Source organism: Vicia villosa, linkage group LG7 (assembly GCF_029867415.1).
Source record: "Vicia villosa cultivar HV-30 ecotype Madison, WI linkage group LG7, Vvil1.0, whole genome shotgun sequence".
In the NCBI taxonomy this organism is placed as follows: domain Eukaryota; kingdom Viridiplantae; phylum Streptophyta; class Magnoliopsida; order Fabales; family Fabaceae; genus Vicia; species Vicia villosa.
Window position 1 is genome coordinate 59729431 of NC_081186.1, and position 13797 is coordinate 59743227.

The 13797-nt window shown below is 35.6% G+C and overlaps 1 protein-coding gene across 3 annotated transcripts; it reads left to right on the plus strand.

Moving 5' to 3' along the window:
• The first annotated feature begins 9617 nt into the window (after positions 1-9617).
• LOC131620623 (uncharacterized) lies at positions 9618-13323 on the plus strand. 3 transcript variants are annotated; one of them, XM_058891754.1, is made up of 3 exons: positions 9618-10043; positions 11643-12400; positions 12582-13323. In XM_058891754.1, exons 1-3 carry the CDS (start codon positions 9756-9758, stop codon positions 13021-13023), a joined length of 1488 nt encoding a protein of 495 aa, XP_058747737.1. In that variant the 5' UTR covers positions 9618-9755; the 3' UTR covers positions 13024-13323. The 3 variants fall into 3 exon arrangements, with proteins under 3 accessions (XP_058747737.1, XP_058747738.1, XP_058747739.1); XM_058891755.1 differs by having other exon boundaries at positions 9909-10043; positions 11628-12400; XM_058891756.1 differs by having other exon boundaries at positions 10026-10043; positions 11614-12400.
• Positions 13324-13797: the final 474 nt, after the last annotated feature.

Genomic DNA, 13797 nt, shown 5'->3' on the forward strand with positions numbered 1-13797 from the left:
TAGTTGCATTGCATTAGGCTGTTTTGCTATTATAACATGAATGGAAGATTGTCCAATGTTATAATATGTGTTAATTTGGTTGTTTGCTTACTGATTGTATGGTTTGAATCTGATCATAACTGTGATTGGGTGAATGGCATGTGAAATGATATTTTATTATCTATATCTTATAACATTAGTTAAATGTGAATGAGACTCACCCTTACTTTTGTTATTTTTCAGATTGAGGAGTAGCTCTCGTACTTGGTGAGGATTAGCTCGTCAAGTAGTTCGTTAGAGTCAGTTGGGTCCGTGTCATGCTCTAGTCGTGTAACACTGGGGGCGTCTGTGGACCTCCGTTTTTTAATTCGGGCCATACCTCTGTTCGGGAGAGATACGTGAACTGACTCTTTTTTATCGCTTAATGCTTTCGCATTTTTGAAAATTCACAGAGTCGCCACCGACCTTTTATTTTATCCAATTAAGGAAAGGTTTATAAAAGAAACAGAAAAAAGACCTTTAAGAAATTCTGGGTAAGGGGGTAGGTTATACAAAGGGAAGGTGTTAGCACCCTTTGTATCCATGGTTATCCATGGGCTCTTAAGTTTGCTTAGCTCACTTGTTTTTCGATTACTTTTCAATTGCTTTAGAATGCTCATATGTGGTTTCAAATACCTTTGTAAATTGAATTTTGTAATGATCCGTGTGCGGATGTATACAAAATGCTTGTTTATCTTTCGAAAGATGTTTTGAAAAGAACGTTAACTTTGTAATGATCCGTGTTTGGATGTATACAAAGTATTGTCTTTTTGGAAAGTTTTGTTTTGAAAAACAACAGTGTATGAGAATTTTGTTTGTTTTGATTTGAGCAAGCAAACTAGGAGGTCTACCCTAAGTTGTAAGGTCTTTATCCCATTTCCTTTAAAAATCTATCCTTTCACCGGATATAAACAAAAGGTTCGATTTTGTACTCGAAACAGTAGAATTTTGACTTTTGATTTTGAAAAGAATGAGAAGGGATTACCTTAAGAGGTGCAAGTGTGATTGTGTTTGTATTCAGATATTTTATCTTTGAAGTTAGTGATCTAACGGTTCAATTTTATCTTTGACATACACGCAGTTTATATTTGCTGGAAATTAAAATGCGGAAATGTAAATTGCGGAAAGTAAATCTACGCTATTACATCGATTGTGCAGGAAATGTAAACTAGCCTATTTACATGAATTTGACATCCTATACATTTATCTAGGAATTTAAATTGCAAGAAAAATAAAAGGCATGTTTTTGGATTTTTTATGATTGATTTTAATTATAATTAATGCATGATTAATTAAATTAAAATGAAGAAAAAAGATGAAAATAGATTTAAACCTAGAAATTGAGTTTAAAATATGTACAAAATATTTGTCAATTAATTTTAAAACAAAACAAATTTTTTTGGGATTTTTGAAATTGATTTGAAATTGATTAAGCTAATTAATACATAATTATACAAATAATTATACAAATAACTAAAACTTAAAGAGAAAATTATTCAAAATATGTAGAAAATTAGTTTATAATATATAAACAATATTTAACATGAAGAACAATTTTTTTATGATTTTTTGATTGGTTAGAATAATTAAAAAGCAAATATATAAATATATACTAATTAATTATGCAAAATATTGAAATTTTGAAGAAAAATAAAATATTTTTATTTCAGAAAATAATATATTATTTTAGAAGTCTAAAAATATTTTTTATGCATTTTTTGGATTTTTGAAACTATTTTTAATTAATTTTTACAAAGAAAATTAAAATAAAATAGAAAATAAAAGGATACTGATCAGGTGTGGTTGGATTGAGAGTCTATATCATGGGCTAGCGTGTCTGGTACGCAGGATGAGCTGGCAAGTGGATCAGAAGGTGATTAAATTGAGACACATGGCAAAAGCGTGGACTGCAAAGCACAGGATCAAAAGTTATTTTAAAAAAAAACGCGCGCGTCCTGGCCAATAGGGAGGAGCCACGCATCATCTTCTTCATCAGAACCACCCTTTTACACCTTGCGTTTGCAGGTGGTGTAAAAGCTCCCACCTATTACACCTGCAAAAAATAGCGAATACAAGTAAAACGTGATATAAATCTGGCGCGATGCCATGGTTGAATTCGTCTGGTCCATACGAATTCAATGGGACATGTTTGAACTTGTAATTTTGCCTAATTTGGAAAGCCCTAATTTTGAGATGAAGAACCCTAAAATGGTAGTTTCGTGTATACGTGTTCAAACTTCAATTAAGTTTCCAGAAATGATCTACATATCAAACCAAACTCAAATATACGTCTACATCTTGTTAAGCATGCGTGAATAACCAGATACGAGTTGATTTAGGTTCGAACAAATTATGACCTGTATAGCTCGATTTAGTGAGCTTCAAGGCTTGCGATTGATTGGGATACGTTTATTGATGTTCAAGGATGGTGTTTGAATGCTTAGTTTGAACTGAAACTAGTTAGAAACTAAAATTCGAATTTTGAATTTCTTTCAAAAAGTTCCAAGTGGTTACAAGTGTGTTATGAGCAAGACTTTGTTTCTGAACTTGTCTCTCTATATTACTGAAGTATTGGAGTCTATTTATAAGCATTGAGGTGCTTAAAATCTAAGCTAGAAAGCAATAAGTGCTTTTGCTAGAATCTTGACTTTTTCCACATATGTAGCTTGGCATTTAAGCCACTATGGCTTGATTTTCTTCTCTCCCTCTGCTGTACTTTGCCTTGAGACAGAGTTGAATGAGTCATATTGATGAGTCATGCTTGGAATTCAAGCTATCCATTATCCTTTCATTTTTCCTTTTAATTTAATCTTAAAATAAGAAAAAATCAAGCAAAAATGGATGAAAAATGTTATGGGCTTAGTCTTGGTCGTGGGAGGCCCATAATATTATGGAAATGATGTTTGAACCATGAAAACTTGGCCCCTTTTGGAAAAAATGCATTTTTGAGCAATGTTGGTTTTATGCATTTTCCAAAATTTAGCCAACTTCAACAAGGAGTAAATCCATCAATTTTTGTCATATGAAGGAGATCTTGCACTTTTTGGAAACCTCAAAGAGTCCTCTAACCAATGCCTTTGGTCTCATGTCAAAATGATTTTTGATGCTCCTTGTGTGTCCTTTTGAAAAAAGTGTCTTTTTGTTGACTTTGAAAATGACATGTAATGTCTTTGATCATATTTTTCAAATGGTGAATCCAATGACCATGGGATCAATGGCATTTGAAAGATAATTGAATTTCCTTCAAAATGAGCTTTGGTTTGAATTTTTTGGATGAAGGATGAGAGAGTTATGACCAGTCAAAGTTGAGTTGACTTTTCAGGTCAAAACCCTAATTTTGAATCTTAGGGTTTTGTTGATTTTTGATCTTTCCTTGATGAATTATGATCATCCAATGATCAAATGATGAATCCTTTGACAAAATATGGATTTTGACAAAAAATTCATTTTTGACTGTCTGTTGACTTTTTGGTCAAACGGGTCGTCTGTTGACTGTTTGAGCTGCTGACGGTGCGTCTGAGTGAATTGAAGTTTGAAGTTTTGTATGATGGTACTTTGAGATGTATGGATGTGCATGAAATCCATTTGAGGTCTCAAAAACTTGTTTCTCCTGTAAAAACAAGAAAACCCTAGTCAGGGACTGTTTATGTAGGAGACAGTTAAACGTACCTGATTTTTGTGCAGTGTTGAGTCTCTGCTAACCGCGTGATATTCAGAAGACTTCTAGAACAAAAATCTTGGAATTTTGAATTGTGAAAGATTGATTTGATTGATGGTACAAAACACTGAGAATTGTACTGCTAGCAGTTTGGCTGTCAACTGACTGTTCAGGTATTGATGTAGCAGTTAGAGTGAAAAATCAACAGTCAAAGTTAATTTTCTTTTTTTTGTTGTTTTTGCTTTTGTTTTATGTGAAAAATGAAAGTTTATTTACATGACTTGTTAAAAAACACAGACATAATAAATAACTAATATTTACTGTATGCGAGCAAAATTACCGATAATAACCCTGAAAATCATTTAATGCACAGAAAAATGCATATTTGACTGGCAGAAAACACATAAAATATTATCTGAGTAATTAAGCAATATTATGACAAATAGTACAATATTTAATACTGACAGTACAAATATTACATACTATATTGAACAGTACGACGAATAAACGGTACATTTAAGAAATAAGAAATACGGCAAATTTTAAGAATGACGATTGATAACCCATGCTACAAATAGTAACATGTAGATGATTGGGAGCATAAGCATCCCAGGTCCACAGTGTTCCGGGCTATGTAGACAGAAGAAAGACATGATCACCGTAGCAATGGTGATGACCATAAGAAAACACGTTTCCCACCGCTTTGCCATTTTGTCGGGAAAGAAGAAAGGATGGATTATGAAGTGGAAATTTGAGAGATGAATTAGAATTTGATGTGAGATTTTATGGAAGAAAATGGGAGGTATTTATAGAATGGAAAGGAGGATAGAGACGTTGGGGAATGATGTGATTCCGTACAAAAGGAAAATTTGAGTGGAAGTAAGATTTGAAAGAAAGTGGAGATAGTGTTGGGAAAAAGAGAGATTTGATTTTTGAAAAAGAGATTTGAAAAGATTTTTGAAAATAATGGAATATAGTACAAAAATTAGTGGGAAACAAAAGATAATAATAATCTACTTGTTACCAGTACAGTCTGAGTTTCCTGATTCTGCGCCTGCAAAAAGATTTAACTCTGTACCAATTGTGTCAGTACTATTTATCTGTAAATAAATAAATAGCATGTGTGAAGTAATAAACAGTATTTGGCGTTTGCGTAAGAATAAATTCAACTGCAAGCCAAATTACTGTATAAGAAAAAATTCTAAAAACTAAGTATTTCATATATCAGGATCTTTGTTGAAATAAAAATCCATGATTATATGAGACTTTTAATTTTCAGATTGGAGTTTTCTTGAAAAATAATGCGGGCAAATTTTGGGGTATAACAGCGTCGTTTAGAGTTACTTGTTAAACTCTTTCTATTTTGGGTGGATTTCCTATGTTGGTGTTTTAAGTCTGTGACTTGGCTGTTTGTTATTCAGATGTTAAAGATAATTCCGCTGTGTTAAACATGATGATCTGAATAAATTTGGTTGACGTTCTCTTTTATGGCATGACATGAGTATTATTGTTTAATTATTTGGAAGTTGTAATGCCCTTTTCATGTTTACTCTGATTATTGTTTATTATTTATGCGGGGTATTAGAAGGGTGTTACAGGATATGAGTAAAAGTGATTGTCTCAAACTCAGCCATTAACTCCAGTATGAGGTCTCGATATGGGATTAGCTTTGCATCTCGAGTATCCCATTCTTTATTGACTTGGTGGATTACCAATGCTGAATCCCCGAACACCTCGAGTAGTTTAATCCTTAGATCGATTGCAGCTTCTAACCCCAATATGCATGCTTCGTATTCCGCAATGTTGTTGGTGCAGTCAAAGCATAGTCTTGCAGTGAAGGGTAAGTGCCGATTGTCAGGAGATGTCAAGATTGCCCCTATACCATGTCCTAGTGCATTTGAGGCACCGTCAAACATAAACTTCCATATTGCCCCTGGTTCAGGTCCTTCGTCGGGTCCTGGTATTTCGTAACCCCTTACCACCATAATGTCTTCGTCAGGAAAGTCGAACTTCATGGACTGATATTCTTCGAGGGGTTGGTGAGCAAGATGTTCTGCCAGTACACTCCCTTTTATCGCCTTTTGAGTGATGTATTGTATGTCGTATTCTGACAGTAACATCTGCCATCTTGCGATTCTACCCGTGAGAGCCTATTTTTCGAACACGTATTTCAAAGGATCCATCCTCGATATCAGCCATGTGGAATGGTTCAGCATATATTGCCTTAGACGTTTGGAGGCCCATGCTAGGGCACAACATGTCTTTTCCAATGGTGAATACCGAGATTCGCAATCCGTGAATTTCTTGCTAAGGTAGTAAATAGCGTGTTCTTTTCTGCCAGTTTCGTCCTGTTGCCCCAGTACACACCCCATAGACCTTTCGAGAACAGTGAGGTACATGATCAGTGGTCTCCCTGGTACAGGAGGTAGGAGTATCCGTGGTTCTTGCAAGTAATTCTTTATAGTTTCGAAGGCTACTTGACAATCGTCATTCCACTTGATTGGTTGATCTTTCCTGAGTAGCTTGAATATAGGTTCACACGTGGCTGTTAGGTGTGAAATAAACCTTGAGATGTAATTCAATCGACCCAAGAATCCCCGAACCTCTTTTTCTGTCCTCGGAACAGGCATTTCTTGTATAGCTTTCATCTTGTCGGGATCTACCTCTATACCTCGTTGGCTCACAATGAATCCCAACAGTTTTCCTGACCTTACACCGAATGTGCAATTGTTCGGGTTTAACCTCAGCTTGAACTTCTTTAAACGTTCGAACAACTTCTGTAGGTGTTTGATATGCTCTTCTTCTGTGCAAGACTTGGCAATCATATCGTCTACATACACTTCGACCTCCTTGTGAATCATGTCATGGAACAGTGTGACCATGGCTCTTTGATATGTTGCCCCTGCATTTCGTAATCCAAAAGGCATTACCTTGTAGCAGAAGGTGCCCCAGGATGTCATGAAGGTTGTCTTCTCCATGTCTTCGGGAGCCATTTTTATTTGATTATACCCGGATAACCCATCCATGAAGGAGAAAACCGAAGCTTGTGTTGTATTATCCACCAAGACATCTATATGTGGTAGTGGAAAGTCGTCTTTCGGGCTTGCTTTGTTTAGATCCCTGTAATCCACGCACATGCGTACCTTCCCTTCTTTCTTAGGAACTGGCACTATGTTGGCAATCCATGGTGGATAGTCAACGACAGCAAGAAACCCGCCGTCGAACTGTTTGAGCACCTCTTCTTTGATTTTGTTATCCATATCCGGTCGAACCCTTCTGCGCTTTTGCCTGACAGGTACACATCCCTCTTTGAGTGGTAACCTATGTACAACGATATCAGTATCCAATCCCGGCATGTCACGGTATGTCCAAGCAAATATTTCTGCATTCTCGTGGAGGAGCTTGATTAGCGTCGCTTTCACGTCCTTGTTCAGTGTTGCCCCAATCTTGATGTTCTTGGGTTCTTCGTCTGTACCCAAGTTTATGGTTTCAATGGCTTCCTGAGGAGGGAGCATGTTTTTGGATTCCTTGTCCATTAACCTTGACAACTCTTCCGGAAGTTCATCGTCTTTCTCATCCCCTTCCTCGGACTGATTAGCGAGAGCCTCGAGTTTGTATAGAGTTTCAGCAGTATTATTATCGGTAGTGTTAGAAGGTGATCTGCACACGTTTTATGTTTTGTTTTTAGTATGCAGATATGGATGTGCTTTTTTGTGCAAGAAATTTATTTGTCATTTTGAAAGAAAAGAAATAAATGCGAGAAAAGACAATGTTTTCAATACCAAATGCAAAGACAATTTTATTAATAAACTTCAAATTTTGAAAGTAAATGGGGCCCTTACAAACCAACTCTATGCTTCGGGCGAGGCATGAGCGTTATTGTTTTTCTTTATTTTGAAAGGGAAATAAAACACAAAAGCAAATTACTTTGAAATATAAACTATCTCCGGTATCTCCAGGCTTGTCCAATTCTGAAGTTGTTCTCCTGGTCTGACCCTTCGGATGAAATCGGACGTTCCCTCCTTAGTATCCTTGTTGGATACCATAGCCACATGTTCATACCCGCCTGTTACGAAAGTCTGCATAATCGGGGGGAATTATTGCTCCTCCTTCACAGTGCTTGTGACCTTTGATGGTTGGTACCCCAGCCTTAGGTGATCCTTCTTCTCTAAGATCTATGGTACTTTGCCCCAACCTTCAACATTCAGGTCTTGTAGATCTCTCCAGGATGTTACCACCCTTCGCACCTTCTCCACATCTAGTGTGACAACAGTTGCAATCTCCAATGCCTGGAATGCAGTTTCCAGTGCCCCTTCTCCAACTTCAATGTACCTGTATGAGTCCAGGTTACTGACAAATATATCCTCTTCCCCATTGATGGTTACTATGGAATTTCCATCCACGAATTTTATTTTCTGGTGGAGAGTGGAGGTGATTGCCCCTGCTGCATGAATCCAAGGACACCCTAGTAGGCAGGTGTAAGCTGGTTCAATCTCCATTACTTGGAAATTGATGCAGAAGGTGTGAGGACCAACTATAACAGGGAGATCCACTTCTCCGAATACCGGACTCTGCGATCCATCAAAAGCTTTAACCACCAGACGACTCAGCCTAACCACAAGACCCTCCAAAGCTATTTTATCCAACGTAGCTTTTGGCATCACGTTTAATGATGAACCTGTGTCGATCAGAACTCTGGCCAGATGAGCCTTTCCACATTATATAGATATATGTAAGACTTTATTGTGCGCCTTTCCCTGTGGAGGTAACTCATGATCACTGAACCCCAGACATGCCCCAGCAGTTAAATTAGCCACCATTCCATCAAACTGGTTGACTGTGATGTCTTTAGTTACATGGGCGGCATTCAGAATCTTCATCAAGGCGTCTCGATGCCTCTCAGAGTGTACTAGTAATGATAAGAGTGATATTTTAGAAGGTGTCTGTTGTAACTGATCCACCACCCTATAATCACTCTTCTTGATTAAGGCCAGAAACTCCTCAGCATCCTTATTAGTAGCTTCTTTACCCTTAGGGTCAGCCTCGTTATTTGGTCTCATAACAGCTTGATCACTAGATTGTGTCAAGTCTTCATTTGGCTTTGGTTGCGCCTGTGCAGCTTTGAATATGTGACCGCTACGAGTCATGCCCCCAGGTCCAACGATGCTTGACACAGCAGGATTGGTACCAGAATTGTACTAATAGTTAAATTTTTAAATATCTATTTTAAATAAATGTGCGATTTAATTTGACTAAATAAATTTGAAATAATAAATTAGTCTAAAGTCTAGTCAAAAGCTGTCAATTTTTGAATTTACTTTAAATATTTATAGGAATAAAACTTATTTAACATTAAATTAAAAGAGTAAAAATATAATATTTTATAAAAAGAAAGCATGTTGTTGAGATTATTGTTTGAAGAATATTTTTGATAAGTTAGAAATAAAAAACAATTTATTTATAAAATAAAATTAATTAATCTTAAATTTAAAAAGTAAATTATATAAAAAAATTATTTAAAAAAAAAAAGAAATAGTACACCTAAAAAAAGAAAGAAATTGTAAGATGGCTGGTGTTATAAAGAAGAAAAAGAAATTAATAAAAAAATATGTTTTTTCTGTATTTTTATTAAAACAGCTTTTGAAAATAAAAAATAAAACTGAAAATCAAAATAACTATAACTTGTTTTAGTTTTTTAGATTTAAAAACTATCAAACAAAAAATTGTTTTTGAAAACAGTTTTTAAAAAGAATGGTTTCAAACCAATTTTTTCTTTTCAATTTTTAAAAACTAAAAAATAGTTTTTAAAAAGTAATTCAAACAGACCTTAGGGGGAAAACGTGTGGGATGGAGAAAAATCGACCGACGTAACGTAATATTCCAAGGAACAATTCTATGCATCTTACACGTACTCACAAAGAGCGCCTCGTTGGCATTTCTGACGAAATTACCGCCCCATAGAAGACACTGACACAAACTCAAAAATAGAACAAACCAAACCTGTAAGAATTTCCACTTCAGCAATTCCATCCATAAAATACCATACTCCAATTTGCGTTAAGAAATAGTCTCTGTAATTATGAAAGCAGAGACGGTTACACTTGTGCTGGTGAATCTAGCTGGAATAATGGAAAAGGCCGACGAGTCATTACTTCCCGGCGTTTACAAAGAAGTCGGGGCGGATCTTCATACTGACCCGACCGGACTCGGTTCACTCACTCTCTTCCGATCCATAGTTCAATCTGGTTGTTATCCAATTGCCGCGTACCTCGCCACGCGCCATAATCGGGCTCATGTTATTGCTCTCGGGGCTTTTCTTTGGGCTATCGCTACTTTCCTTGTAGCCTTTTCCTCTACTTTCTTTCAGGTAATGACTGTGACTCCAGAAACGACTCGTTTTGTGTAGGTCAAGTTGATGGAATTGAAATGTAGAATTGCTTGTTAGAAGGTGATTTATTTTCTGAAATTGTTGTTGTAGGATAGTGAACTTAGTCTATGAAATTAGTATGTTTTAGAAGTGTCGTTAAATTTGAGAGTACCAGACAGAGTAAACATTCTTTTTTTGTTCCTAAATATGTGAGGATATTATTATAATCTCTTTGGCTATGTTTGGATAATAATCTTTTAGCCTATATTTGGATATTGTAAAACAAGCATAGCGGAATGGATCGGAAAAGAGTAAAATGGAATAAAAATGTTATTCTATTGTTTGAGTATTTTATGATGGAATAATCAATTTCGTCATTCCATTAGAATGGAGCGGAATAGAGCGCAATGGAATAAAGATGTATTCCATTGTTTGGATATTTCATGATGGAAAAGATCAATTTTTTCATTCCACCCAAGTCAGAGGATACAAAAAATGATGGAAAATGATGGAATGCATTACATCATGTTCTCCCTTATTCCATTCCTTTTTTTTTAATTAATCCAAATAATGGAATATAAGTTTATACCATCTCACTCCATTTCATCAATCTAAACATAGCTCTAGAATTTGTTTGGATTGATGGAATCGGATGGAGCGAAGCGGTATGGGATGGAATGATATTCTATTGTTTGGATCATTTAAATTTGGATGTAGCAAAGTGGTATGGAATGGAATGAAATGATGTTCCACTATTTGGATCATTTAAAATCGGATGGAGTGGAATGGAGTGGTATAGATTCCACTTTCCCTCCGATTTGGGCGGAATGAACAACTTGCATCATTCCATCCCAAAATTTCCACACAATATAATGTTCCGCTTCATTCCACTCATTTTATGATATTCAAACATAGCCTTAATGTATCGAAATTATTTGCAAAAAGACATTCATTCTAAGTATGTATTTTTCTTAGTAATTTTATGCATCAAACCAAGTAACGCGTGATATAATATAGGACCAAACCAACTATGGAAAGGCATAGTATCTGAAAATCAGAATGACTAGTGTAAGATGCACTTGGGTATTCTGGGCTTGTTTTTATAATTCTGATAGGTTCTGGACTATTGTTACCGCGCTTCATACATTCAAGTACCAAAATAGTTCTTTACTTTTCTCAATATTATGGTTGTAAATTTTCAATTTTAGGAACTATTTTGAAATATTAATAACTTTAGGGATTTAATTGACATCATCTTTCAATTTCATGAAGTATATTGGTAATGCTCTTGTTATGCAACTTATTGAATTCAGTTTGAATTTGGAAATAATTTGCATTTTAGTTATGCTTTTGTAATTTTGATAGATTCAGAGACTATGTGTCAAGCAAAGAGAATTTCTGCACATTCAAGTACTGAAATGGTTGTTTACTCTCTTCAATGTATAGTTGAATATTTCAAATTTAGGAACTACTTTGAAATGTTAATAATTTTAGGGATTAAATTGACAATGTCTTGCAATTTAAGCAACTAAATTGGTGAATCCCTCGGTATACAACTGATTGAATTCAGTATGAATTTTGAAGTCAATTGTATTTTAGGTAGCGTTGTCGCGGGGATTAAATGGGATTGGTCTCGCACTTGTAACTCCTGCAATTCAGTCCCTTGTTGCAGACTCTACTGATGATAACAATCGCGGTATGGCTTTTGGATGGCTTCAACTAACCGGTAATATTGGTTCAATTGTTGGTGGCCTCTTCTCACTTTTGATAGCTCCAATAACAGTCTTTGGTATCCCTGGTTGGAGAGTTTCATTTCATGTTGTTGGATTAATAAGTATTATAGTTGGTACTTTAGTATACATCTTTGCCAAAGATCCACATTTCGAAGATAAAGGCAAACTTACAAATAATAGCAATCCAGTTCAAAAGGAAACATTTTGGTCTGGTGTAAAAGCCTTGGTTCAGGAAGCTAAATCAGTTTCTAGGATTTCGTCTTTCCAGATCATTGTAGCACAAGGTGTCACTGGCTCCTTTCCTTGGTCAGCTTTATCGTTTGCGCCGATGTGGTTAGAATTGACTGGCTTCTCCCATGGGAAAACTGCTTTTCTTATAGCTTTGTTTGTGGTTGCAAGTTCTCTTGGGGGTTTGTTTGGAGGAAAGATGGGGGATATCCTTTCCAGGCATCTTCCGAATTCAGGGAGGATAATTCTAGCGCAGATAAGCTCTGGATCCGCAATTCCACTAGCGGCGATTCTTTTGTTGGGTTTACCAGACGATCCATCTACAACATTGTCACATGGTTTGCTGCTAATCATTATGGGATTTTCTATATCTTGGAATGCTCCTGCTACAAATAAGTATGTATTTCAAACTAATCAGTTTTTTTATCTGTTCGTTTCACTTTTGTGGCTTTGTACAAACAATCATGTTTGTGCAAATGGAAGAAATGAAAGCATACAGCTCTTTGTTATTGTAATAAAGCTTCTTCAAGTTTATATCTTTGTGCATGAATTAATTTGTTAACTGTGTGGACATTAGTCCAATTTTCGCAGAGATAGTTCCAGAGAGATCCCGAACAAGTGTATATGCATTGGACCGATCATTTGAGTCTATACTATCATCTTTTGCTCCCCCAGCAGTGGGGATTTTGGCACAACACGTTTACGGGTATCAGCCCATTCCTGAAGGCTCTAGCGAATCTCAAGATATTTTAACAGACAGAGAGAATGCTGCATCATTGGCGAAATCTCTTTACACGGCAATAGGAATTCCAATGGCTATGTGCTGTTTAATCTACTCATTTCTTTATAAGACCTATCCGAGAGATCGGGAACGAGCTAGGATGGACGCTTTAATAGAATCGGAGATGAAGCATATTGAATCGGATGGCTTAGTCATGGATAAGTCCGAGGAAATGTATATTGGAGATTATGATGGCGATGGTGTTGATCTTGATGATGAAGAACATGTATTGCTCTAGTTTAGATTCTCTAACTTAGGTGAGTAATTAATTCAAAAGTTTTTAGAGAAGTTTCTTTCAGGTTTTCTTAGTGGTTAGAATTTTCCATATATATATTTTGATCAATTTTTGGCATCAACCAAACATGGATAGTTATAGAACCAAGTGTATACACCTTCATAGTATTATCTTTCACATAAGAGGGGAGAGATTCGTTTGTTATACGCAATTCAATTGTGTACACTGTTATACATAGGATGACAATGAATGTAAATTTATATGGTTTGTTTGGTTAATGTGATTGACATTCTGATTTGTTAACTTAATTCTCATGTATGGTTTAATGTCCTTAAATAATGCTGTAGATAGAAGTTTTGATTCTTTTGAAGGTTGATCATAACATTGTTATCTTTTTCATTTTATCTAAAAAACAAATAAGTTTAAGTTTGGGGAGATAAAAAACTCATAATTTCATAGACCTTGAAATAGCCAAGAAGCTGGTTGCAAGCTGAAGAAAATACCCATATTTTTCAATATATCCATGTTTAAAATAAATTAAAAAGCCGTACAATGCACTTTCAATCAGTTGGTTATTGGTGCTCGCATATATAACACTTTAGGCTTTGTTTGCGAATTTGGAGAAAAAGGGAGGGGAGGGCTTTGAAAAATAGGAAAAATTTGGTGAAAAAAATAAAAATATTTTGGGTAGGAGGGTTTTGGAGGGTTTGATTTTATTCAAACACCAAAAACTCCATAAAATGGATAAACTCAAAAATTATATTGAAGGAGAGTTTT

What these genes read in the sequence shown, in the direction of transcription:
- LOC131620623 (XM_058891754.1), top strand. Translation starts at nt 9,756, where the DNA reads ATGAAAGCAGAGACGGTTACACTTGTGCTGGTGAATCTAGCTGGAATA. An exon ending in TTTCCTCTACTTTCTTTCAG is followed by an intron (nt 10,044 to 11,642) that starts GTAATGACTGTG and finishes ATTGTATTTTAG; the next exon opens with GTAGCGTTGTCGCGGGGATT. An exon ending in AATGCTCCTGCTACAAATAA is followed by an intron (nt 12,401 to 12,581) that starts GTATGTATTTCA and finishes TGTGGACATTAG; the next exon opens with TCCAATTTTCGCAGAGATAG.